The following is a 27,472-nucleotide window of genomic DNA, read 5'->3' as shown; positions in this document are numbered from 1 at the left end:
TAGAGATGGAGGGAAAGAAATGGAGTGAGAAAAAAGAGAGCAGTTGGTGTGATGGAGGGGAAACAAGAAAAAAAAAAAAAAAAAGAGGGTTTGTGACAGGAAGCAGGGAGTTCTTGTTCCACTGGAGCCAGACAGTGCAAATGTCCAGTTAGTGGCTCTCAGAGAGCAGCTCAGAGGCCCTTATTAATTTCAAGTGGGCTGCAAGATGGGAGATTTAACATCATAGAAAATCTCCTCCAACTGTGTCTCCATGCTGCAGCCCCATCAGTGCGTGCCATTGAGCGCGGCTGCCTGGGAGAGCATACTGATGCACAGTTAAAGGAAAGAGCCATCTTCACCCGCTGAGCCAACGTCACAAGTCCGGCCTGCTTTGGTAAACTGGTCGAAGGCGGGGGTGGGGGTGGGGGTGGCGGCGGCGGTGGCGGCGGTTGGAGGGGTCGTCAGGCTCCGCAGCATTCTCCAGCCACGTCTGCTGCTGCCGAGCGCCCCCGGCAGTCATCGACAACCTGCCCGCCGCTGCTGTCTTTATTAGCTGCTCCCTCAGAACAGCCCCTGGCAGCGGCAAAGCCCAACACCAACGCCCTTCATCAAATATTTACCCCCCCTTCTGGATCTACAACGTGCACCGAGGCCACCTCAAATAAAAACCAAGTGCCAAGACGATATCTAATCCAGTCCAATCCCCCTCCTTGTCAACTCCATTCTGTTCCTCGTGCTGCGTGGATTTTCGTGATGTTCCTGTCAGTTTAACATCAGCTGGAGGATTAGGGACAGTGCCACAGAGAAAGGGACCTACACGATTGTTTATTTAACACGTTTCTTGCCTCTCTGTTGTATCGCCGGTGGCGATGATATGACTGAGGCCCGACACAGCATCGCTTTGGCAGCCGTCGGGCGATTAAGGAAATTAAAGTAATTGCTTAAGTCTTTGTCGTGTAAATACTTCACCCTGGAGTATTTGGCTTGACTTTAACATCCATTAGGATTTGACATCCAACTATGTGCCTCTTCAGCGGCGCCGTATCATTCTCATTATTGTTTGTGGTTTGAAAAGTGGGAGGAAAGCAAGAAACCAAAACCTTGTCAGATTAGATGAATTTATCACAGATAAAGCCATCATAGCTATATTTTTTTTTTCTTTCTATTTTTTCCCATTACTGCTGCACCACTTATCTGTAACGCATTACATACTATTAAACTGCAATAAAGTCAGACTCCTAATTAACAGCCTGTTATTATCACTGGCTTGACTTGTCTGCTTGTTATGGAAATAAAACAAAACACCTGTTCAATATATATATATATATACTCGTTTGTTTTTTTTTCCTTTTCGCTTACCTTATTTGAACCGATCGAGGCAACAAAGCACAACAAAAAGCAGCAGCTGGAGCTGATTTGTTGAAACACCACAGTGAAGTCAAACACTGGTAGAGCGTACAAAAAAGACGAGCCTTCAAAATGCATTAGGTCGTTTTCCACGTCGGCTCTAGAAAACATAGTATTATGCTTTTTCTATGACATTTACACATCTAATTGCTCCAGCAGTGCTCTTTGTCTTGCCCCTTCTTTCTTATTAGCTGTAACCAGATCTTTTTTTTTTTTCCTTTTTGTGGTTTAAATGATGAGTACTTTACTTTGTTATTGTGGTCAACAGTTATTTCTTTATTTTTTTTTTTTTGTGCTTCTGACTTCTGGCCTGTGCGCACTGGTTCTGAAATAATTACAGTGTCAATCGATCTTGATTCCGATTAACTCTGGAAAAGAATTGGTCTGCAGTTGAGTCAGGGTTCGGGTTAAAATCCTCCAAATTCCTGTAGAAGAACTTTCAAACTCATTGAAGATGAAGCGTTAGAACGCCTGTCCCAGGATGTCACGCTGCACAGGAAAAAAAATCATGTTTGTTTTCTTTTCCTCATCTGTTCTCTCCAGATGTGCAATCCCGGTGGGTGGGTGGGTGGGTGGGTGGAGTCGGGGGGCTTGTGGCTTGTGATTGACCAGCACTTAGGGAAAGGGACGACGTGCACTCTGTCGACTGTTTGACTGCTTGCTGGCTGGCTGTCCGACCAGCTGCGCGGCCGCCTGTAGGTCTTAGTGATTCATGTCACACTGTAATTGGTTTACCTGCTCCCTGTGTGTCTGCGCTCTGAGAGGACCAAAACAAATTACCCAGGGATGACCTCTCGCCATCTCTCTCTCTCTCTCTCTCTCTCTCTCTCTCTCTCTCTCTCTCTCTCTCTCTCTCTCTCCTCTCTCTCTCTCTCTCTCTCTCTCTCTCTCTCTCTCTCTCTCTCTCTCTCTCTCGCCCCTGCTCTGCAACCATTTCCCCTATCTCCCCCTGCTTGTCTCACCCAAACCTCCGACTACATCTAATATGTCGTGCCAGTGTTTTTCCTGTCTCTGTCGGTCTTCTCGTCTATTTGTCTGTCTCCTGCGCTCCTCCCGCATACCTCAAGCCTCCTGAGTAGAGCCACATTAGAAAGACATCATATGTAAAACGAGTGCGCATTTGCAGGCATTAGGGCCTCTTGATGGTGGAGAGTGTGTTTTTCTCTGCCTGCCTGCTATGGCGGACTTCACTGCAACATGTTAAAAGCACATACATGTGTAATGATAAGCTGATTGATGGACTTCAGATCAAACACACACACACACACACACACACACACACACACACACACACACACACACACACACACACACTAGTGGGGTGCTTTGTAACACTAAAGTGTGTTTTGTAAAAGCTGCAGTGAAACACATTAGCCTTTCAGTTCTGCTTTTTGTGTGTGTGTGTGTGTGTGTGTGTGTGTGTGTGTGTGTGTGTGTGTGTGTGTGTGTGTGTGTGTGTGTGTGTGTGTGTGTGTGTGTGTGTGTGTGTGTGTGTGTGTGTGTGTGTGTGTGCTCGCTGTGCAAAATAATACCTGTGTGGATTGTCCCCTCAGTGAATGAAAGTCTGGTGCTCTGTGTACGCCATTAGGCTGTTTCATTTCCACAGCGAGCAGATGTTTTGTGCTCTTCGCCTCTCACGCTCTCAGTCTCGCACAGTGGTGAACAAACACTTGCAGAGCAAGATGAATGAGTGCATCGTTCTTCCATCTACCCCGTGTAGAAAAGGTCTTGCTCTCTCTGAGGTTATCTAGCAGTTTTTGTTAAAAAAAAAGAAAAAAAAAAAAATCTTCCGTCAAAAAGGATTTCATCAGAGTGTGCACAGCTTGGAAATGTGATTTGTTTATAGTTTGTTGCACCGCCGGTTCACCGACCGCTCTTATATCAGAGGACCCGGTGCATGTACTGGTAAACATCAGCCTTGTTCAAGTGTCCTTGAACGAGTCCTTCATTCCGTACCAACTCCAGGCTGTGCTCAACTGTAGACCGGGAGGAAGGATGATCGCTGTACTTTTTTTTTTGATGTTTTGGTAACTTACATCTTATTGAATGCCGCTTCCCAAAGTCAGCCAGTTTTAATCCTAAAACCACTAAGTAAAATGTTCAGACCCGTTTCTTTAGGGTATTTATTGACGCTCAACAGTCTTGAAATGGCAGCATTCACACTTTAACGTTGTCATTACTGTATGTTTTGAAGAAGGCGTCTTTTCTGCCATCTATTTAAGGTTTTTTCACAAATTGTGTACAGTGTGTGTCGATTCACATTGTAATCGGAGATACCTCTTATGGCTGATTGGATTTGTCTGATCAATAGATCAGACGGCTAAATACAGGATGCATGGAGGCGCCGCAGTTGTTTTGGTTCCACCGGGTGTAGCGGGGTTGGTTCGGTTGCTCTTCTCGCAGGGGCTGTTCTTTCAGAGTGTCAGCGACAAGGGGAGTGGAGGGCAGGCTGGCACAGATATATTTTTGCTCTCCCTAATGACACCAATACCATTTCATGGCTTAGTGAGCAGATTGAATCACACTCACTCTTTGTAAGTCTCACTCTCTGCCCCTGTCTCTCTGTTTTTCCTTTCCTGCGCCACGCTCCATCACTCTCTCCTTATGTAGGCTATCGCATGCACATTTCATACGCCGCCGTACATTGACGCGTCGCACTCGCCCTGGTGGGTGTTGTTTAATTGCGTTTGGGTCAGCAGTTTGCCCGCGCTGAAACCGAAGGACATGGAATTTGTCAGTTTACCCATTCAAGAGCCACGGGGGGCGGTGTGTGAGCTAACAGCTCTGCTGGAGTCGGGCCCATAAGGTTAGCTTAACACAAGCCTGTCAGACTGTGCTGTCAATCACTCTCCTCTCATCTCCTCTCCTCTCCTCTCCTCTCCTCTCCTCTCCTCTCCTCTCGAGATATTTGCCCTCTTTCACCAAAAAAAGGCTCAGTGTTCCCCACTCTCCGGTCCTGTGTTCCCCTCACACACTCTTGCCCCGTCCCCTTGTGCATCACGAGTGATAGAATCTCACTTTTCACGACAGTGGAAATCGTATGTGGCAGTCAGGACACACAATCTTCCCCAGCTGGTATTTATAGTCCTCGGCAACTGAAACATTGTGCGGAATAAGGAGTTCATTCATTCATCATGTGATGCTCCTGCTCCGGTCTGCTCGCGGATGACCTGATTTCCTATCTCATGGCGGGAGAGATGGGCTCTTCTTATTAATGCACTTGAGACAATAAATACAGAGAATAAAAAGAAACATGAGCGTGTGCACCAACGTCTGGCCACACACACACACACACACACACACACACACACACACACACACACAAATAAGTTCATAAAGAATGCAGCATGCAGTAAATCTCCACTTTGCCCGACACCAAATTGAATTGAGATAATATATTGTACAGTGATAAATTATGTGATTTGTTATCATCTCAGATTTACTGTAGAAGAGGAAAAGAACATTCTGCATCATGGATCAGTGTCATTTCTATTATACTAGCCGTTAGCGAGAGTTAGAATTGAAAGCTTTCAATACAAATTTTCAACTCGGGGACTGTCCGTCTCAACCCGGAAGGGTCAACAGGTTGTAATAATTTGAGGGTCGCCGCAATCCTGCTCTGAGTGAAGCTGAATGAGAGACGGAACAAATTAAAAATGTGTGCCGGCTTGTTAAACAGGTGTAAAGTGGTAATGTGTTGGACTTTTTGACTGGCAAAGGTTTTATTGCACTTACTGGTTGCCACAAGCATTGTTATTATAACCTCGTAGTCTCTGCTTTGACCTCTCTGTTCGGCTGTGCGCTCACTTTACTCAATGGTTTTATGATTGTGTAGAGAGGAGCACAGAGATGGGTCATGATAGATGATACCAAAAAGTGTTTTTGTTTTTTTTTCCTTCTTCTTTTTTTTTTTAAAATCCCATTTAGTCCATTCCAACCAAGAATTATACTGGGCTTGGAGCCCCTTGGAGTTTGCATGTTCTCTCTGTTGGTGCGTGACCACTTGAGGTTATTTGGTGACTGTAAATTATTGCTGTGCATGCATTTTATTTAATTTTTTTTAAGTTATCCTATGCTTGATCAAATTATAAACTTTTGTCATAACTTTGATCAGCTGCATTTTAAGCTGAAGATTAGATCATTCAAATAAAAAATGGACTGGTATTCTGAATTTGATATTGTCTGATGTGCGGCTGACAAATTACTCACTTTAAGCCAATCGCCTTAGATCACGGGGAGCTACGATCAGCTTTGTGAACAGTTTTTTACGTGATTACAAAGTCATAAAGTAAATAATCTTGAATCAACAGAGATAAGTGTGAGCATCGATTACGGCCGCTGTCATCCCAAACTGTTTGCTAAGTATTGACCATCAATATTGCTAATTTGGATGAAAATGGCCGCTCACTTGATGGTGCCCGTCTTTATTTAATTTTTTTGATCCCTCTTCAAGTGGCGAAATAATCGGCTGTTCCCTGGAGTATCTGATGGCGCATACCTCCAATACTCCACGACAGACGCGCCATATTTATAGATGGCAACAGAGTGGCTCACATGTCCCCACATCACAGCTGTTTGCATTGCAGTGTTGGGTGTCGCATAGCTGCTCGCTGCTCCTGTGGTTGTCACATTAAAACATATGATAAACAAACATTTAGAGTTTATTTTTTTCCACCCCTGGGGGACGAGTCATTTCACATTTTTATAGAGGTTAGCGCCTACGACGGCGTGTGGAGGGTCGAGCTTTAAAAAAGCCCAGAGGGAGCGGTGTGATTAATAGTTGGCCTGACTGAGAAGGGAAGAGGAGAGGATTAACAGTGATTCTACAGAATAGAAAGAAACAAGGCAGTGAGACAAAGATGGGATGATAGTAGTAGGTTTGTCCAATAAGCAAAACAAGTTACAGTAGCTAAGGACAGAAGAGGAAAAAAAGTGAAGGGGTTGCGGGGGGTGTAGGCTGGTGGCTTTTTACTGACATACTGAGAGCAGAGATTGTGGGAGGGAGAGAGAGGCCAGCACAGCTGAGTGGTGTTGATTGGTCTGTTTGAAAACACATGAACTGCAGACAGGAGGAGGGGGGGGGGGGGGGCGAGAGAAGCTCCGTGCACTGGGATAAAGTGTCGCTCTGTGCCGTGCCACGCTGCAGCCTAAACCACATTACAGCAAATGAATCCATTCCACCTCCTGTTACGGCAGCTCCCACACGGGGCCCCAGGAAGGAGGAGGAGGAGGAGGAGGAGGAGGAGGAGGAAGAGGAGGAGGGAAGGACACAAGAGAGAGAAAGCAAGAGAGAGACGGGGAGGGAAGAAGAGTGGCAGGAGGGTTGAGATATGAGGGACGGAGAGGAGAAAATGATAGAAAGGAAAATGGAAGGTGGTGTAAGGCATGCTGGGTGGCTCTAATGATGTCTGAGGGCTATAGAAAAGCAGAGCAAAAAGCACATAGTGACGAGAGAAAGAAGAAATCTGTGGCGACCACATAAGCGAAGATGATGAGGAGGGGAAAAGGCCTCCTGCTGTGTGCAGGGAGCACCAGTGCTCGTCCTTCTCCCTTTCATTAATGAAGATGAACTCCGGTCAAGTCTCACACGATCACTCTCTTATATTGTTCAGCGCCGACCTCCACACTTTACATGACTCTTCGTCGCCACACTGTAGGATCACACAGTTTATAATGACACAAGAATGATGTATAATTCATGACATGTTCAGTCCCCACAAATTCCTAAAAGTGATAGACGCGAAGGCCATCAAGTCAACCTGCAGTTCGTCTTGTGTGATCTCAACAATATCCTCTGGCTCTTTTTCGGCTGTCTCTTCAACAAGTTTCACACATGTGCTTCATGCTTTTTTTTCCCTCCAAATTTGATAGCTCATGAAAATAAAATTATCCTGAAATCTTATTGCAAAGTCGTTTTAGTGGCAGGATGTTGTGTGACTGTTACAATGACTAGAGGTGGCTAAGGCTCTGTTTACATGACAAAAGGTTTTCAGGCGAAAATAGTCAACTTTCACTGTGTTTTGGGTCCATTTACACGACACGTTTTGAAAGCGGCTCTCAAGATGGAACTTTTCGAAAATGCTCCCACTCCTTCTCTGTGTAAACAGGGAGAAACTCAGCTTTTCTGAAACAGCTGCAGTAAATAGTTTTTCAACAATGGCGGCCTTCAGAGTGACACGTCTAACGACATGGTTTTCACAGTTTCTATGAAAAGAGACATCGTTTAAAAGTTTTCTAAATTGAAAAGGCAAAACAATGCACTTGAAGTGTTATCGCGGGGCCTAAGTTTGCTAAGTTTGTCACTGTATACTCCTTCCATTTCTATTTCTCCTGAAATACATGGTTGAGAGGTTTTTGTTGTGTTTTCACAACATGTTACAGCAGCAATGATCCCCTGTGGGTCCACTTGAGAGGTGTTCAAGGACAGTGGAGGGCGAGTATTAAGGTTTTTTTTTTTTTTTGAAATGTTTCATTTCATCCACCTTCTACACATCCTACTTTTTTTGGGGCTTTATCTTGTTATTTATGTACGATGCGTGTAATTTCAGTTAGCACAACCATTTGTATTTCATTGTTCTTGCTCTGTGTTTATTAGATAAAATTCCACTTTAATAATCTTTGTGCCTGATTGCTACAAAAAGAAAAATCGTATAATGAAATTTTCAAACCGTTCCATCTCAATTGGAGTGTAATATGAGCTGTTTTGTAGCCGCCTCCATGTAGCCCCCACCGACTGATCACACAAAGCAACCCGCACTTGACAAAGGTGGTAGTCATTTGCTTGAAATGAGAAATCACTCGTGCTATGAGTTATCGTTTTCCGAGTGTGTGTGCGTAATGGTGTTTGTGTGTGTGTGCCGATAATGAAGAGATAATTTCAACACATTTTTCCCCCATTGAGCCGGGCTCTTCTTGCCCTGTCTCTGCCATACTTCGCTGCTTTTCATATCGCTGCGTTTTTGTTTCAGAGTGCTTATTTCTTGCCCGGCTTCCCCCAGCTTGTTTTGCTCAAGAAAGGAGAGGGAGGGAGAAACAGAAAAGTGTGTTTGCGAGACAGAGAGCCTTGTTTGACAGTTAATATTACTTGTGGTTTGTTGCTCTGCTCTGATTCATAGCAGCGTCCTCCCACTGCTGTTTAATGGGGAGCTTGTATCATGCACATCATAATTGGATGTGTAATCCTTTGTATTTGCACCTCTGCTAAGCAGTGCTGTTTGTAGCTGATTAAGACATTACAGAGACAATAAAGATTACACCGGCCTGTTGCTTGGTGCACACACCAACAAACCTGAAAAGTCTTAATGTTTTATTTTTTTATTTTTTTTAACATTTGCTGCCACACAAATCGTACACCTGCAATCTTTTATTTTGACAGTAAATGTGAAGGGGGTGAGGATGTGGTGAGCAACAGGAGTCTGTCAGCCCAGTCAGTCAGTCAGTCAGTCAGTCAATCGGCTGGATTGACTTCTTATCGCAGTTACAGCACCACTGACTGAACGCCGCCTGACCGACGAGCTGCATTTCCACCTCAGTCGCTTTCTTTTTTCAGTACCCGGGGGCTCGTCTTGCCACCGAATAACAAAAGCGCTGCGTGTTTGTGGGAGGAGGAGGGCCGTGTGTTTGTGTGTGTTGGACCGTGTTGAGGGTACAACAGAAGGAAGGACGGGAGGGAGAAGGGAGCGGTGAAAGATGCTGCTGTTCCAACCGCAACACCCCCTCCTCCTTGACTTTCAACCCTCCAGCTTGTGGGACAGCCAGAAAGGAAGCTGGAGCAGAGACAGTTCATCAATAGCCACAAGGTCAGCCGGCCAAGCGCCGGGGCCGGAGCGTGGCCTGTTAGCAGGTCTGTGGAGCTGCCTGGCTGCGGAAGGAGGAGCGGGGAGGGGATTTGTAGCACTTGTCAGGGCTTAAAGGAGCCCTCTCTGGACTGCACAGTCCAGGTGGAGTGTGAAGGAAACATGCTGGAATAGCAGCAGGAGAGGGAGACATCTGCTGGACGCTGGGAGGCAGAGCAGCGCAGCAGAATTAGGCCACCCAGCGTTGTGGTCCTGTCATGCACCGTCAGAGATGCTCTGTGCCCGGCTGTATACAAACAGAGCCTTTCAGCGGGGAGTTTTTTCGCGGACAGCTCAGCGAGCGCTGCGTACAGCCTGGCAGGCTCCAGCTTTTGACCACATTTGCTCCCGAGTTTGCTCCCTCACTCATGCGAGCAGCATGCTCGCTGATGTTTAAGACTTTGTAAGTGCACTCCAGGTAATTCCGCTCTGGCAATGCTTAAACTCAGAGGATTAGTAATACAGTCTTATTCGCAAAGTGGTCCTTTGAAGTTTTACCTTTATGCTTAATCAAAGTGAAGTATTCAGGCTTTTGTGTTTACATGCTTTTAAATGTGTGTGTGTTAGGGAGAAAGATGAAAAAAAGAGTGTGCATATTTGCAATACTCTTTCTAAGATAAGCACAGCAGACTGAGCGCTACACAGGAAAAAACTCCCTGGCTGAGCGCTGCGCTTCCATGGCATTGGTTCAGTTCGCTCTGTTTCTCACAGTGGGGGATCTTGGGGGACCCTTTATCAGTACTGAGCAGCTTTCTAGAGCCCATCCACCCCCCCCACCTGTGGTTTCTCAGTTGTCCTTTTGTGCGGAGGAATGTGGGGCGGACCAACACTGATGGAGATAAACACAGAGGGATGGTGAGGGGATGGAGGCCTCGCCGGCGAACCAGCACGACACCTATTAATCCAGACTCAGCCCGTTTCTCCGGAATGGTGGGAGTCGCGTGAGCGTGCAGATGAAACTTCTCTGTCTCGCTGCTGCTGCTGCTCACCAGTGGATCTGAACTAAATAAACACAGCGAGAAAGAGATACTATGTGGCTGAACCTTATCTTGTGTTAGATGTCGGCATAAATTAGCTGTGTATGCTGCACTGATAACCTTGACTGCGAGGTGTGCCTCTCGTAGTGAAGATAACTGCTGTCCTTTCTCAGCTGCGGCGAGCGCGATTTCGCTCCCGTTTCGGAGCATAAAGCAGCAAGTTTTCTTTCGGTTTCATCATGTTTCTGTTTGTCGTTAATGGTGGAATATCTCGGTTCTACGCTTTTGCCAAGAATATGTGTTTTGAAGCAGATCAAGCTCCTCAGTGAGTCAGTGTATAAACAACCTGGCTTCTCCATTTTACCATTCGTCAGGCTGCTAAAATGCCGTTTGAACTTTACGAGCAACAATCTGCACACATGGAGGGAACCTGACAGTTGTAACAGATGTACTTCTCCTCCCTCTCTCTTTTTACAGAGTCAAAAACTTTTAATGGAGTCCCGGTAGAAACATCAAGATGAACACGTTACCATCGATGGACCGGCACATCCAGCAGACCAATGACAGGCTACAGTGCATCAAACAGGTGTGTATAAAAAGTGATGGAAACTATTAGTGCCTTGATTTGATCCCCCCCCATAGCAGTAACAACATCTGAGAAAACATTGCACTTTATTCTTCAGAAAATAGCAGCAGGAAAGGTGTAAAAACCCGCCAAGTCTGCAGTGAAAATAAAATGACGATGAAATAGTATTTATTATCAGTGTGTAACAGAATAGGAACAGATAAGAAATAAGTTTTCGTACATAAATCTTCTATTCTTCTGTTCATTTATAAGTTACTCAGATGTATTCATATGTACATGAGTACTTTTTAAACCTGAATTTCCAAAGATCATTGACAATTATAACTTAATTGACAATAATCATATAAAATGTTTTGTTTTCTGTGCATTCTAACCAACATCCAGGACCCGTTTTCCTGCACTATTAAATTATACTACGTAAACATGGAATCTTGTGGCAAACACGGAAGAATCTCTGTGCCTTTCTTGCATTACTTTCTTGCCTAAGCACCTTATAAGGGCATCAGTTTTTCTGACCATTAGTTCCAGGGAGGGAGGGAGGGAGGGAGGGAGGGAGGGGGAGAGAGAGAGAGAGAGAGAGAGAGAGAGAGAGAGAGAGAGAGAGAGAGAGAGAGAGAGAGAGAGAGAGAGAGAGAGAGAGAGAGAGAGAGAGAGAGAGAGAGAGAGAGAGAGAGAGAGAGAGAGAGAGAGAGAGAGAGAGAGAGAGAGAGAGAGAGAGAGAGAGAGAGAGAGAGAGAGAGAGAGAGAGAGAGAGAGAGAGAGAGAGAGAGAGAATCTGGCAAAGAACACAAGAGTAGACTTCAAAGACAGCAGCAACGTATCAGACTTCTCTTTCTCTCTGGCTCCCCCCCTCCTCCTCCTCCTCCTCCTCCTCCTCCTCCTCCTCGACTGGTGCCGTGTTTCCTTACATCACGTTCCTGACTCTTGACGTATGCGGACCCTTGTTGTGGTTTGCCTAAATGCTTCCTTGACTCAGTTTTTAGGAGACTTCTCGCATACAGACAGACAGACAGGCAGACATAACCCAGGGCATCCGCCTCTGCGTGTGATTAATAGTCTGCAGGAACTCATAGACTGGTTGGTAAGCTGTAGGCATATTTGTTTGTGCTACGTGGGTGTGATCCTTTATATCTCCCTACATTCATACGACACCATGCCTTAGAGTGAATCCGTGAATGATAAGCCATTCAGCTTGTGATTACGATGTGACACATCACTCCTTCACTTTGCCTGCTGTTGAAACCCCCCCCCCACCGCCATCCCCCTCGCTCCCACTTTAAACTCCTGCATATGCACTATAATACCCTCTGTCTGAGTGGACTGATTGCCTCAGCTCGTTCACTTTGATTGCATGTGGCCACTGCGTGTCGAAGTCAAAATCTCAGAAAAAAACCCTCCTTTCTTCCTCCGCTGTCAGCTTTTTTCCGTACAAGCAAAATTAGCTGTAATTGACACAGCTCTTTTTTTACAAAAGCCCTCTCACTTACTCTCCTCACTGATAAGCGCTAAATAGGCGGATTTAACACATCTAGCTTAATAAATGCCTTAATTGTAGCTTGGTTTATTTACTCCTCAGTTCTTTCTGTAATGGAGCTGGTAGTAAAGCAGACTTCAAAGGGACTGAGTTATTCGGTGAGCTCTGAGCTTGTGGCGGCCCCTGCCAGCAGGGTGTTGTTTTGGTTTGGGGAAAGCCGCTGGCACAGAGCCAGGTGTTTTGCTGTTTTTCACACAGCCAGGTAGGCACTGAACAGCCTGATCCTTGGCTGGCCTGGAAAGGGGTTTGTCAGTCCGTCATCTCACAGAGGACAATCTGTCAAACGTCTGGCTCTTTGTGTGCTGAAACCTCATCACGGGTGCCACTGCTGCTGCTGCTGCTGCTCAGTCTCCACTGCCCCCACCTCTTCGTTCTTGTCCTTATCCAACCCTGAACAGCAACAACAACAAGAACAGCTCAGGCCCCGTCCTCCTCCTCCTCTTCCTCCTCCTCCTCCTCCCTAAATTCAGCAGAGCTATTTCACTCTGCTGTCCTCCTCCTCATACCAGAGTCGAGGTTGTCAGCCAGAGTCGGTGGCGAACGCAGCAGCAGGAGGAGCTGTGAGTTCAGATCTAGACAGACAGCCCCTGCTGTGCCAGTTCTGATTCCTCTTGTGCTGGAGGCTGATACGCCTCCCATCAAGCAGCAATAATGCCAGATTATATCACTCATCTAGCACAGGCTCCTCTCCTCCCTCTCACTCAACAAGAGCATCCCTCACTGTCTCGCTCTGCTCTTTCTTCATCATCAGTCAAACCCCGGTGAGAGTCCACAACTAACTCCATAATGGTTAATCTTCCCATCACAAAAGATGAGTCATTCAAGGCCGCTCTCGAAGCCCATGATATCATTAGGAGCTCTCCGAGGTTTTCTCTGTGGGCGAGTACCCGGGCCGACACACTGCGCTCGCAACCGAGAGCCTCCTTTGTCACACGGCGCCAAAAAGCTGTGCTTTGAAAAACACTCACCTCTGCTGCCCCCTTAAGACAATAGTTCTACCTTCTCCGCAAGAACACACAAAACAAGACGCTTTAGCTCTAGATGAGAATAATAAATGCTTTCAAGTGGGCTCAATCTCGCCGACTGAACAAGCTGCAGCTCTGCGCCATTTCAGAGCTATTAACCTCCTGAGCCATGAAGAAAGGGAGCCCAATTTTAAAACCGCTTATTGTGTCCTGCCAGCCTCGGTAGCCTTCAGACACTGGGAAGAAAAGACTCAACTGTTTCAGGCCTCAGTGAACAAGCGAGAGAGACAGACAGACACTGAAAGAGATTAGACAACCCACCAACGGCTTGTATTGAGTCTGCACACATAGCTGCCAGGACCAAGGTTGTTTTCTTTGTGCGCAGCCAAGTCAGCCAGTGGACTTCTGGTGCCGAGGCTCCGTTACACTCTGAAAACAGGCAATGAATGAGGGGAAAAGAGGGAAAAGGAGGACTGGAGGAAAAGATTTTGGTTGCCGTGTGGGTCATAGGGGCGAGGGATGGGTGTTGCCAAGAGAGATTAACAAGAAACACTGGCATCATTGTTGATATGGGTGTGATCTTCTTCCCACAATGCAGCGGAGCCCTGAGTGGGCGTATATTGGAAAGAGTCTAGGTCCTCACAGGGTTGCGCAGAAACACAAGACATTAAATCGAGGCAGTTTGGAGTGAGAACGCGAAGCTGAGAAACTATTTGGTTTCAGTGTTTTTCCAATTTGTTCTTAATGTGAAGGGGAAAAAAATAACACTCATTATTTCCCATTGTTTCTAATGGCGCTCTCTGTCTGTTTGCACAGCACTTACAGAACCCGGCCAACTTCCACTCGGCGGCCACCGAGCTGCTCGACTGGTGTGGAGATCCCCGGGCCTTCCAGCGACCTTTCGAGCAGAGTCTCATGGGATGCCTGACGGTACGCAGACACTAATTATGGCTTTTCTCTGAGTTTTTCAGGTACTTTTTTTCGGAGACTTGCGCAAAACAATAATTAGATTTTGGATCCTCGAAGGGGTGGGGAAAGAAATGGGCCAGTGTGTCCATTTCTGAGGCCTTATCCTACTTTTATGAAAATTACGAGTTAACTTTGACTGTGGAGTAAGCCAAATAAGACTCATGTCATATTTAGAGTGACATCTAGGTCATGCTTTTTTTTTTTTTTTGAACTCTTGCTTTAGTCACTGGTGTTGTCAGGATTACGGGCGCAGTGAGACACTTCCATCACTTGGTTACGGAGTCTTTTCCGTAGAGACTGCATATAAAGATCCTGAGGCTGCATTTTTGATTTCTGAGAGTTTCAGTGTGTGCTTTGGTGACTAAAACTAAACAAAATGAGATTTGATTTGTAGTCTTCTGCAAGGTGTACAGGCAATGCTACAGGGTTCAATGCAAATTTATAGGGAACAAGCAGAGCTGAGACTCCGTGGTGCAGAGTAGGTAATTGTGTTATTAGGCATGTAGTGGCTGAAATTAATGTATTCCGGTGCTGTTTTGTGGCTTCTGTCTCTCACACACACACACACACACACACACACACACACACACACACACACACACACACACACACACACACACACACACACACACCCACGTGCAGGCATGAACAGGTGGGTGAACCTTTCAGTTCGCCCGCTTCCCCTCATCGATCCAGGCACGGGGCCAGAGAGCTGACTCTCAGCCGCGCGTGCAGAAGGTCTCCTGAGCGAAGAATTGAATGTTTCGGCGCCGAAAGCACTGAAACGATGTTGAACCAGGCTGAAGTGTTCACGTGAGCAAACAGATAAATGCTCATTAATGTGTAAATCACGATAAAAGCTTTTTTTTTTTTAAAGGCTGATAAAGAGCTGCACAATGGAACTCACTACTGAGCTCCCGCTCAGCATGGGGCTGTTTCCATCAGCTAAATTGTTTCATCAGACTCGGAGAACAAACTGCTGCTTATCTGGAGAATTACAGCACGCAACAAGTCCTTGCATTCTTTCGGGGATTCTTCGTCTTCATGCTGCTTGTGTGTCGGAGCACCGGACTGAAATGTGGACATGTGCCTTGTGAAAACACTTCTACCACATTGAGAAAATAAAAACATGCTGAGGCAGCTAGATGGCTGCACATTCAAAACAAAAAATAAAAAATGACTTCATGACTGAGGTATTTCAGCTTTTCACTCGGTCTGGTGGATCATTTCTTAAAAAAAAAATGTTTCTTTAGGCATGATGTGTCAAGTGTGTGGGCAACGTTAGTGCACGCAGACACGTGTATTATTTCTGTCTGCAGTCCCACACTATTCCTAAAGCACCCACGTAGTTCAGTCGCAGCTGTCGTTCACATATCACCGTTTGAACAACAAACAGAAATAAGCTAAAAATAGATTTAAAATAAATAAATAAATACAATTATGCTGCTTCTTTTTCTCCAGCAAGTAGATAAACAAGAATGTGAGTGGCCCAGTAACCCTGTAACCCCTCTCACAGCACTGCTCTCATATTGACAGGAATATGGGCCTGGATGTCCATCCTCAGAGGGAGATTAAGCTGAAAAAGGCTTATGAGGTGAAACACTGTTAAATCCATGTTGAATCTAAGCTAGCCTCTGTCGCTGGCTGCCTGCCTCGCGCAAACTGCAGGGCAGGCTTGCTCACGCAGGAAATTAAACGACTGACAACAACATGATTTGACCGTTTGTCAGAATAGTTCCTCTAATGCAATTTGCCTGAATAAATTATGTTGACATCCTGATGTCTACTAAACAGCTCCAGATAAATGTAATCCGATTTCATTGACAGGGTAGTATTGTGTATTATAATCGCTTGATTAAAAATCAATCAGACTCCCCCCGTTACTGACATAATTTCCACAGTATTTCATTCTCACTGGAGCGGCCACATTACCTGTGACAGAGGCTCGCCGCTTGTTGTTTTGTTGGCCATCTAAGAGGCACCTCAGCTGACCTTGTTAACAGTAATGTGTGTTTTGAGGTCAGGTGGAGCCGAGGAGTTGTCGTCGGTACGCTGATTAAAGCTGTAATGGGTTCCCTGCTAATAATCGTTTCCCTCCGTCTCCTGACTCCTGTTTAGATCAGCTCACTTTCCCCGTTAAGATGATATTAGGGTGCAGGAGGGGCTTGTTTCATGCCTCATAAAGGTTCAACATGTTGTGGAAGTCATTAACTCGGAGGGGATATTAAATTCTCCTGATCTTTGTTTGCTTAGGAGTTTTTTTTTTTTTTTGGTCCAGATTTATTGTACATGAGCCGTTTTCTACATTTTCCTCATCTGTTGATGCGACTGATGCTAGGAGACAGACACTCGTCATTTCAGGGACCTGAGTGGACTTGTTTGAGGATAACCTTTCTTAAACTCTGCTCGCACCGCGGAGCGACTGTGGTTTGGCTCCCTCGCCCCTCTTGGAGGAAGATGCAGTCATCAGACTCGTCACGACTGCGGATCACCGGAGCGATCCAGACTGCAGACTCCACATTAATCTCACTGTGTCTGCGTGTTCGCAGTACATGTGTCTCTCTGCGAAGAAGCGAAGTTTAACGACAGCGGTGGATCAAAATGTGACCGCAGTGAAGAAAGCTTAACGGCTGGATGACTTGATAGACAATATACTAGTACAAATACTAAAGTATTTATCGTTCAATAAAAAAAATCATGTCTCACTCATTTTGTGAATCCAATATAGTGAAAAAAGCCACACTTGATTCACATCATATCACTTAACTGTTGACAAACCTTTATATCGATTACAGCTGTTGTGGGGCAGTCGTTTTTTTAAGTTTTTAACTTGCATGCCTACATTTGCAAAGCAACACACGTGTTGGATTTATTTCTTTTCTCTGTATAATTCCAGTCCCTGCCCTGTGAGAATTGTGCTTCGTTTTCTCATCACGCAGCCTTCGATGGATCCACACATGCTTTCAGCCGGTGTTTTAATGATTAAAACTTGTCATGTCGCGATCGTCATATGATGCAGCAGCACTGTCTCTCTGCTTTCACTCAGGTGGTGAGTCGTGTTGCAGCTCAGCAGGGGTTTGACTTGGACCTGGGCTACAGGTTGCTGGCCGTGTGTGCTGCTAACAGAGACAAATTCACCCCCAAATCTGCAGGTAAGATGCCTCCACTTCGACAGAAAAATCAGCAGGTGCATGCTCATACATCATGCCATTCACCGCTGCTAATTTGTCAGAGCATAACAGTTTATTAAAAAAAAAAAAACAACAACTAAAAACATGATGAACTCAAAGCTTAAAGTCACAACTGACATGATTTTACAATTTAGTTCGGTATTAGTTTGCTCTTCTTCTTTTTTAAAGCCATAAACCAATAAAAGTGTCTTTTAAAGTTCCGATGACTCTGTGGCTTGGGAATGTTTGATTTTTACTGAAGACGATGACCACAAACATCACACAACACGCCTGTAGAGCATCATAATGTCAAGATATTTTTAGTTCCCATTAAACAATGTGCTGTTGAGATGAGCTGTCTGAGTGGTAGCTTAAAAAAAAAAAAAAAACCCAACTAAGTCTACTCAACAGTCTTTCCACACAAACCCACATGCGTATGCCAGCCTGCCTGCGCGCACACACACACACACACACACACACACACACACACACACATGAAGTGAGCGAGGGAAAAGAGAAAGACCAGTAACGTTATCCTCGGACATTTAGCTATCAAATCCAATTTCCCCCGATCTATAGCTCCCCCCTCCCTGCCTCCCGCGGATCTGCTGGAGCGGCCTGTTCTCGTACATTTGTCAAAGTGAGGCGTACTGAAGCACGAGAGAGGAGAAGGAGATGGATGGCTGGAGAGGTGTCGCTGATGTGTGCTGGACCACTCACTCTGCCTGGCAGAGGGTTGACGAAGCTGCTGTCAGCCGGTCCCAATGCAGATAAACCTTTGTTCAGCACTCACATAAGCGATGATATGAATAGTCAAATGTTTTCATTAGACAGTCCTTTATTTCTTTTTTGGTTTGTTCTTCTGACAAAGAGAATATTTCAAATGCCTCAAACAGGAACTTGCTGTGACAGTATTGGCCATAACGCTCTGAAATCTTATCCCATTACTCCTCATTCGAGCTGCAAATAGATCAGTTTCTGCTTCTTCTTTTCTCTTTTTTTTTTTTTTTTTTTTTTTTTTTTAAAACTCCCCTCCCCTCACATGCTCCCTGATATGAACATTTGCTGAATATCCTCTTTCAGTTGTGGTGGGAAGTGTCTTGTTGGGAGGAACTTAAGTGGTCAGACAGACGTCAGTGTACAATATTGATTGCTGGATTTCTCTCTCTGTCTGTGTTCCTGTGTCGGGATAATGTGATTGTCGTCCAGGCAGGGCTCGGACTGGCTGGGCCCGGCTGACAGTCGGAATCATCTTCAGGCCTGCTGATGGTTCTGGGATCTAATAGAAGACAGCACAGTTTCAGGAAGAGCTGTTTATGCACGGCGGACAAATGGGAACTATAGTGTAATTATGCGTTGGGCTGGGTAGGGGGTAGATAGGAGATACGAGGCAGCCAGTCATCAAACCAAGCAGGCAGGGGGTTGGGGTGGGAGGCAGATGTGACTCAGGGCAGATCTTCCATACAGAACATCTGTCTTAGCTCCCTTACAAGGGCGTCTGTCTGAGACAACAGGCAGGGGGGGTTGATAGAGGAGATGCGTGGTTTAAAAGCCCAGAGATGCACCCATGCAGCAGAAAAGCATTCAGTCCGTGCTGCTCTGTTAGCTGTCTGCATGCTCGCATTTGTGTATTTTCCCTGGCTTTTTGTGTGTGTGTGTGTGTGTGTGTGTGTGTGTGTGTGTGTGTGTGTGTGTGTGTGTGTGTGTGTGTGTGTGTGTGTGTGTGTGTGTGTGTGTGTGTGTGTGTGTGTGTGTGTGTGTGTGTGTGTGTGTGTGTGTGTGTGCATGAATGAATGTGGGTCTAATTGTGCAGCACCAGCACAATATTCTGACAGTCTGCATGGCGACAGCGCTCTGCAAACGTGACACCTGAGAGCCCAGACAAGGGCCGAGGAGTCTGGGATGCAGTCTGTGGGGCTCCCCAGGGTACGAGGCATACTATCAGGGCTCTGCAGACACTTCCTTTCAACGCATCGGTCAGATGAGACATTGATAAGTAATTATTGCAAATCGGCTTTTTAGTATCAAGCAAGTTATGGGAAATGATTTTGGATGGAAAACTTTTTGGCGAAACGTCTTGGCACGGTAGGAAGACGATGCATGAAAATAATGCAAATAAAGCATTAAAGCAACGGTATTTATTTCTTGAAAGAGAATTGAAGAAACTCCAAACAAGACAAGAGCCACTCAGGTCTTCTGCTCACAGATACTTTATGAGTTCTGCTCATATGTGTGACGCCTTTATGGACTCATTGGAGCTACAAAAAAATACCCCAGTTTTACTCTGCACTCCCTAAATAGTAAATACTCATACCTCTGCAGATGCAATTCACATGTCACACCAGCACAAATAAATCTACTTATTACAAGACAGTTTCAATTTATTTAGATTTTATCGGTTCAGAATTGTCAAAAATGGCAAATGACCGAGTGCTTCCGCTTCTCTTCTCAAAATGATTTAACTATTATTATCTGGGAGTTCTTCAATATTACTTTTGACGGTACAGAGAAGCTGATGTTAAAATTAAGTGACACTCTGAGAATGGACAGTTGTATGACAGAATTTATGGGCTCCACCAGACTACGGCTTATACTGTAATGGATATGGACACAAAGCTCTATGTCTCGGCTTTCTGGTCGTTTTAGGGATTTTATTTGACATCACAAACAGTCCAGGAGTTAGTGTTTTGATTTGTGAGCAAGGCAAATCATGTCAGCGGCAACAGTGCCGGAATCTAAAGACTAAATGGACAACATTGGGTTCATTTTAGGTTTCACTACGAGAACTCTGATTATTTTACAGCAAAAAACAAACGGTTAACCTGAAAAGATTAGAAATTATGTAAATGAAACAGCCCTTTTAGAATTGTAGCAAAATGAAATCAACCTTGTAGCATATATTGGTTTCTATAGTGGTTTATTTATTATTTATATATATATATATATATATATATATATATATATATATATATATATATATATGTGCTTGTGCTTGTGTGCATTGAAATGCTTCTTTTTTTTTTTACACAGAATTTTTATAATTCTGGAAAAAAAGAATATGGAATTAAATAAGGTTTTCTTCCTCATACTTCACTCTGAGCATTTTCATTGAACTCATCTATTTGTATTTATTTTGTATGACTTCACCAGTTGTTTTTCTTCTTCTACACATGTTCAATATAAAGATTTCAATCAGTACAGCTATCATCAGCACACTGACCTTCTACTGAACTAGCCCAAACGTTTAATAATAATGCTTAATTCAATATATACATTATTTTTTAGGTTTTACATGTTTATGATTAAGTTACAAGCTCCTAGTTTACAGATTGAAAATCCTGACTCTGTGGAACTTTTTTTCTTATCTTTTTTTAACCAGCAACGTGACAATGTGGCAATCTTACAATTGCATAAAGAACTTACAGCGTTCTCGTTGCACTTGTCGCACCGTAATCAAAGTATAAACTGACCCATGGGACCTGGAGAGTGAAGCAGAGATTTTCTGCAACAGCAGGCCGCCGCTGATGAGCTGTCTGGAGATTGTGACCCTGCCGTGAAGCCTGAGGGATTAGCGTGTTGCTCTAATCTGGAATCAGCCCGTGAAGAGACTTATCTGCTGTTAGGCAACGTAGCATTAGCACTGTTAACGCTCGGAGCCAGCGAAGATACGCCGCTTTGCCACCGTTAGCATGCGAGCGCCTCGCGTTATTACGGGTTTGAAGCGAGTCCCCTTTTTCCGCCGTCGTGCCGCTCGGGTGCGTTTTAAAATTCAGCGGCTCATTTATTAATCTTTGTTTATGTTTTACTGCTAATAATCTGCAGTCTGCTCCAAACAGACTTCCAAGTCGGAGGTTCATTAGATAATAGGCCCGCAGCTGCTTTACATAGACGAACAACACTAATAGACTGAGCTGTGGGGCTCCTGTGAAGTTCAGCAGACAACAAATCAGATTATCCACATAATCTGTCAAGGGTCTTTGCCGTTTCCTTCACTGGTTTGGATCCAGGTATTCTGTCACCAAGCTCACAACAGTCAGTTGGCTTTTCTGTACACAGACAAAAAAAAACACAACTCCAGAAATAAACACACAAAACTGTCAATTATCTGCTTTACGAGCAAACTTTTCCACCTCTCCTCCCAGACAATGTCTCCTCCTGGTGCATTTAAATGAGGTCAAAGCAAATCTCAGGTGTGACTCAAGATTGTTTCGAGTGTGTATTATGTTTTGAACGTGACTTGACACGCTCCGGATCAGACGAAGCTCCTCCCTGGAATGATAGCTATTTTTATAGAAAACAACTTTAATGTTTAAGTCAGACACAGGTTGCTGCTTGTTGCTCTTCTGTCACGATCAAAGAAATAATAATAATTATGTTGCACTTTTCTTGTTGGCATCAAGCAGAAGGTTAAACCATCACTGTGATGCCTATTGTTCCTCTTGTCTGACGCTTTTGTTATATTCGTTTTATTATTTATAGTTTATTAGAATTTCTTTGGTGCATTAGAGAGACATAAGTCTTTAGAAGAATAATTATGAGGGGTGAACAGAAATGCTACACAAAATGGTATACAACTGGATGGGGGTTAGGGTTAGGAGGAGCCCCCGAAACAATTGTATTTTTGTGTGTTACTGAATGGGCTTAGTTTGTCTCATCCTAGGGTAATTTCAAGTCACTGATTAGCCTAAAGCACGTGTTTTTAGAGGGAGGAAACTCCCTTTTCTTAACGAAAACCCATGCATGTCCAGGAAGAACATGCAAACTCTAGAAAGACCCCAAGCACAACCCTGACTTCAACCTTCTCCCTACAAGGCAGGAGCTCTGACCTGCTCTTAGTGAATTGATAATAAAAAGCGGAACATATAACGGAGTGTAGCGTTTATCCATACGATTGGTTGTATCTCTGCCACTATCTCGGATCTGATATCAAAAAGAAATCTATTGGCAGAATTGTGAGTAGCCGGTCAGTAAACAGCCCTCAGGAGGATCTGGTGCCCCACAACAGGAAAATAGACGCTCCGCTTGTGTCAACAGTGACAGAAAACTTCCAGGGTGTGGCTGTAACTCACCCGGTGTCCTGTGGAAAACACACCCACGTGAAAACACACTCTTCACAAGCCCACATCTCCCGTAATTCAGCATCAGTGAAAATAAGTGCCCCCATAAGACTGTCTGGGCTCACTGCACAGTGTGTCATAGCCTGTACACACACACACACACACACACACACACACACACACACACACCCTCTCTCGTCTACAACAATCTGACATGTCTCTCACTTATCTGTTTCAATTTACTTTCCCCTGATTGATTTTTCTCACCCGGCCTTGCTTTCGTACTTTGAGCTGTGTGTGTAGAACCAGAGCAAGGTGTAGGCACCCTTTGTTACTGACCCAATCAACCTTACAGACTTTTATATTTAATTACTGCTGAGTAAGAGCAGTGCACTGAATTATTAACAGGAAACGGGGTATATTTTTAGCACGCGGGCCTCTCCTCTGACACTCCGCCGCTTCGCTTTAGATGATGAAACCCCTCTGCAACCCCGACACTACCTTCACAATTTCACCATTAAGTTTATAGAAATAAAGCTCATTGGGAAACATTTATTAGGGCAGCTGCATCAGTTGCCTCTGGCTTATTAGGCCCCTCGATCACTCGCCACATAATTGGTTTGGTTTACACAGTTGCAAGCAAATTCATTTTGGTAAAATCCCAACTGAGCCGGCCTTGCACTTGTTCTCTAAACACAGAAGACTTTGTCCTTGTCAAAAGTGGATTTAAAGCCTCCTCTTATTCAGGGCTGAATGATCTGTCACCCACACCTCAGGACTCAACACCCCCCCACCCCCCACCCCGACTGGTTCCTTCTGAATGTATATTTCCGGACAACAATACCATTGTTGCGTGGGTTAGAATTATTATTTTTTTTGTGAGACTGTTGATGACTAAGTGTGCTGTGCGAAAAGGCAAACCTCCCTCTGCCGTCACACGCCCGGTGGGCTTCTCGTTTTGCTCCGGCTGCACTGCAGCTTGGCACATCTCAGGAGTTACTGTAAAGTGGAGGGCAGAACAATGACATCTTTTCCTGTTCATTCATTCAGATGGTGTTGGGATTGCACCTCGGCGGGTTACTCGAAGAGCAGGCATAGAGAATGTGAACTCAGATTCACCCTCAGCCTGTCTCTTCTTTGATTCAGTTGCACTCAGATGTTCTGCTCATCTCTGATGTGTCTTGTTAGTTGAATTTGCAAAGTGGCTTCTGATGAAGATGGGGGGGGGGGGGTGTTGTCAGGATATATTGTCCTGCGGGCAGGAATCCCCTCTCTGATAGGGCTGATAACTACACGTCTGTCTTTGAATAGATTGATCTTTCTCCCACTTCCTCTCTCTCTCTCTCTCTCTCTCTCTCTCTCTCTCTCTCTGGCTTCCAGCTAGCCTGCATAGTGTATTAAGCTCCACCCCTTTATGCAAGTTTGCAATCTGATCTCGCAGGGTTTTTTCTTTCTGTCTTTCTTTCTTTTCTCTGCCTGACAAATGGCAGTCACATTGCCGGATTACGCACGAGTGCATGTGTGTTTGTGTCTGTGCACTGAGAAACAGGGAAAGGGAGAGCTAGCCTGAGCGCATCAATTACAGCACCTTACGACAGAGGTGAGAAGCGCCTGAATATCTTGCCTCCTCTATCTCCACTCCTGTTTGTCTGCGTTGGCTCACGTCTTTATCTCTCCCTCTCATCCTGCCTCCTACTCTCCCCCGGCTGTCTCCACGGCTCCCTTCCTCTATTTCTCTCCCTCCCTCCCACTCTGCCTCACCCCCCCCTCCCCCCCTCCCTCCCTCCCTCCCTCCACCCTGCTGTCTCGAGAGTGTGTTGGAGCCGGTAGCAGGTACAGCAGGAGCCCATTAGTGTAGAGCCCCGCTCTGATTGGATAAGCTGGAGAAACTGGGAGACTGCCTCTGAATAATTGATGTGCATTGTGCAGACGCTGGACAAGGGGAAAAGACAGATCAGAGAGCAGGGGAGGAGGAAGAGAGAGAGCAGAAGAGAAGAGAGGAAGTGAGGGAGAAGAGGAGTGAGTGGAGTCAGGGATATGAGGCAGAGTGGGGGTGATAAGGCAGCAAGCAGCAAAAGCTCTGAGAGTTGCCACTGGCCTCTGCGGGAACAGGAGCATTTGTGACACTTGAGTCTTTTCCCTGCGCTATGAAGGGAATGAGATGAGATGTGCAGGGACTCTGCGTGGCTCTGGGTAAGTGTGAGCGTGCGTGTCTGCGTGTGTGTTTCTACACAAGACTGTTTGGTATCTTAAATTGGAGTGTATTTTGATGCTCAGGGCAGGATCAGGGGTCGCAGGAGGCCAACCGAGCCACTGATTTAGATCCGGGACGATGCTTTCAGAATTAACCGAGGCAGAAATTAGTTTTGAGGTTTCTCTTAAAAAGTATATATATTGCTCAAGCGGCCCGAATGCGAAGCTCATTTCTGTGTGTGTAACTACTGTAATTCAGGCCTTAACAGACCTGAGGATGTGGTGTGAAGTGTGAGCCACTCACTCACACAGGATGGGATCAGGACAGATCAGCTGACCACAGGTTTGACCTACATGCTGCTCATTCCTGCTGGGTTTTTGTTTGTGGATTGTAGAGTTCCCTGAAGTCACGGCTTGTTTTGAGGTATTTTAAGGTCAAGGCGACAGTTGTGGTTGTGGGTTTTTTTTTTTGTTCTACAGGTTTGGTGTCAAAGACGGGCCTGAAAAAGAACTTGATGGAATAGTTTGGAATTGTTTCGACCAACTGGATACGGGTGTTTTTGTGTCCGTGTGCATTTAGTTTGACACTCTTAATTTCCACTGTGATATCTAATGTGCCGAGCAGAGATAGTGCTGTGATTCAGCAGCATCATGCGTGCTCTAACTTTATGATTCCAAATAAAGGCGCTCCTATCCATGTCTGTGTGGAGAGTACAAGTGTAATGTGTGATAGTACGTGTGTGTGTGTGTGTGTGTGTGTGTGTGTGTGTGTGTGTGTGTGTGTGTGTGTGTGTGTGTGTGTGTGTGTGTGTGTGTGTGTGTGTGTGTGTGTGTGTGTGTGTGTGTGTGTGTGTGTGTGTGTGTGTGTGTGTGTGTGTGTGTGTGTGTGTGTGTGTGTGTGTGTGTGTCTGTCAGGAGAAGATGACCCACTTTTCCACTGTGGGTTCTTTTTTTAAGTTGTTGACCTGTGCTTGGAGCCAGAGTCGGTCTGCTTGTTCACTCATTAGGAGAGGAGAAGAGGAGGGGTGGAATGAGGAAGAGGAGAGCGGAGTGTAGTCAACGGACGGACAGTGCAGTTAAAAGAGTGTCCAGAGGGCCTGGTTTTTGTTTCAATCTGTTAAAAGTCTTGTCATAAATGTGTAATGTACCTGTAGTTGTCAGATGTGTGCCTCGGAAAAAAAGGGAGCTAATTTGGAATGAGTAAAAGGGCAAGTCGGGCAATAAAAAAAAAAAAACAACACGACGCTCCCGGCTGTTCAATCAGTGTTTAATCTAACCTTAAAAGTGACAAGTTAATTAGCAAATGGCTGCTGCGAACAACAGCGCCGTCTTCCACTGACCTATGTAGGATATGTTTTTTTCCCACAACGTGACTTCCAGTGAGCTGCAGAACTTCCTGTTAGCCCGCGCAGGGTGTAAACCACCGAAAGCGTCCGCATCCTCTACCTCGTGGCCGCACGCAGCCTTCCTCCTCTCAGCGCTTTGTGTGTATCACTTACACCACACACTTTGGTGACCTCCTGCGACTGCTCTCCGAGTACTTCCCATCAGGCCACTGAGTGACTCATCCACGACATTTGACTTCGAACTTTGTGCGCGCTTGCGTGCGTGTGTGTGTGCGCGTGTGTGTAGCCTCTGTTTGTTTCAGCAATTTTTTTTCTTTCCCCCTCCCGTGACTCATTGCTTCACTTGACATCCGTTCGCCCACCTTTCACTTAAAAGCAACCAGCAAAGGAAGGTTGTGTCAGAGTCGCAGCCTGACAGTTGAGAAAAGGACTTTCTGGTCGGACGCGTTGATGCTAAGTGTTGATAGCAGCGAGGGAGGAGGCTCAGTTTTTTTTGTTTTTTTTTTTGCCTCGGGCTGTACGACAGCACGTCTTACAGGAAAAACCTAATTTCTTCGCTCCTGTTAATCATTTCCAAATCTGTTCGGCGCTTCACTCAAGGTGTTTTGAAATCTTACCTAGAAACTTCCTACTTCATGAGTAAAAAGGCCACTGCTAGAATTTTCACCACTTTCTTTTTTTTTTTTTTTTTTTAAATAGTTGTCTTTTGAAAAGAGCAGCCGTGGGAAATCTCACAATTCATGATTGGGTTTTTTTTTCTTCGCCCCAATGATTTCATTGAGGGAATAACTGTGAAATGAAAGACTTGATTGTGGAAGTTGAGACAAGTAGCGTATATGGTTATAATTAAGCATGTGATATTTACCAGTTCCCCTCCAGTGACTGGGAGCTGCACGTGGCTCATTCACAGCTTCGTATCTACAAAACTCACTCACACAGACTTTTATATTTACTTCACATTCATTTATTTATTTATTTTTTATTATTATTTAATTCCTACTCTTATGTCCACATACTTTAATGCAGATAATCCATGTGTGATTGGATCAGATCATAATGAGTTTTGGGACTTTTCTCTGATGCATAATTTGGACGACCCAAAGCTTAGTCATTTAAAGAGGACAAATTGAATCACAAAGCGTCCACACTGACGATCACCAGTATTTCATATCCTCGGTGTCAAATTCAAGAGGTTAGTGCTACAAATCCTGCTCTGAAAAGATAAAACCTACGCAGCTGGCGTCAAAGCATATTGTCACACCACAATGAATAGAAGTGGATTTCAATTAGTTGGAATTAGTTGCTGTTAATAAACATCTATTTGTCCCTTTAAGCAAAAAGGAGAAATACATCAATAGTTTGTTACCTATTTATACATCTAAACCTTTGATTTTGACCTTTGGTTGGAATGAACGAGTAGTCTGCGAGGGGTTATGTAGCATTTGTACTTTCTA

The 27,472-nt window shown here is 45.0% G+C and overlaps 1 protein-coding gene across 5 annotated transcripts in view; it reads left to right on the top strand.

The window, feature by feature from the left end:
• Positions 1–27,472, top strand: part of zmiz1a (zinc finger, MIZ-type containing 1a) — a 113,041-nt gene that overhangs the window by 69,608 nt on the left and 15,961 nt on the right. For 3 of the 5 annotated variants that reach the window (XM_080481036.1, XM_080481037.1, XM_080481035.1), the window contains 3 exons: positions 10,676–10,784; positions 14,100–14,213; positions 17,299–17,404. In XM_080481036.1, the coding sequence (XP_080337162.1) occupies positions 10,716–10,784; positions 14,100–14,213; positions 17,299–17,404 (289 nt within the window). In that variant the 5' untranslated portion in view covers positions 10,676–10,715. Of the gene's footprint in view, positions 1–10,675; positions 10,785–14,099; positions 14,214–17,298; positions 17,405–24,039; positions 24,080–24,397; positions 24,673–27,472 lie in introns of those variants that run through there. The other 2 variants (XM_080481039.1, XM_080481038.1) reach the window with 2 other exon arrangements.

This window comes from Lipophrys pholis (assembly GCF_963383615.2).
Source record: "Lipophrys pholis genome assembly, chromosome: 15".
Lineage (NCBI taxonomy): Eukaryota > Metazoa > Chordata > Actinopteri > Blenniiformes > Blenniidae > Lipophrys > Lipophrys pholis.
Note: the sequence above shows the minus strand (reverse complement) of the source record. Positions and strands in the feature narration are given on the sequence as shown.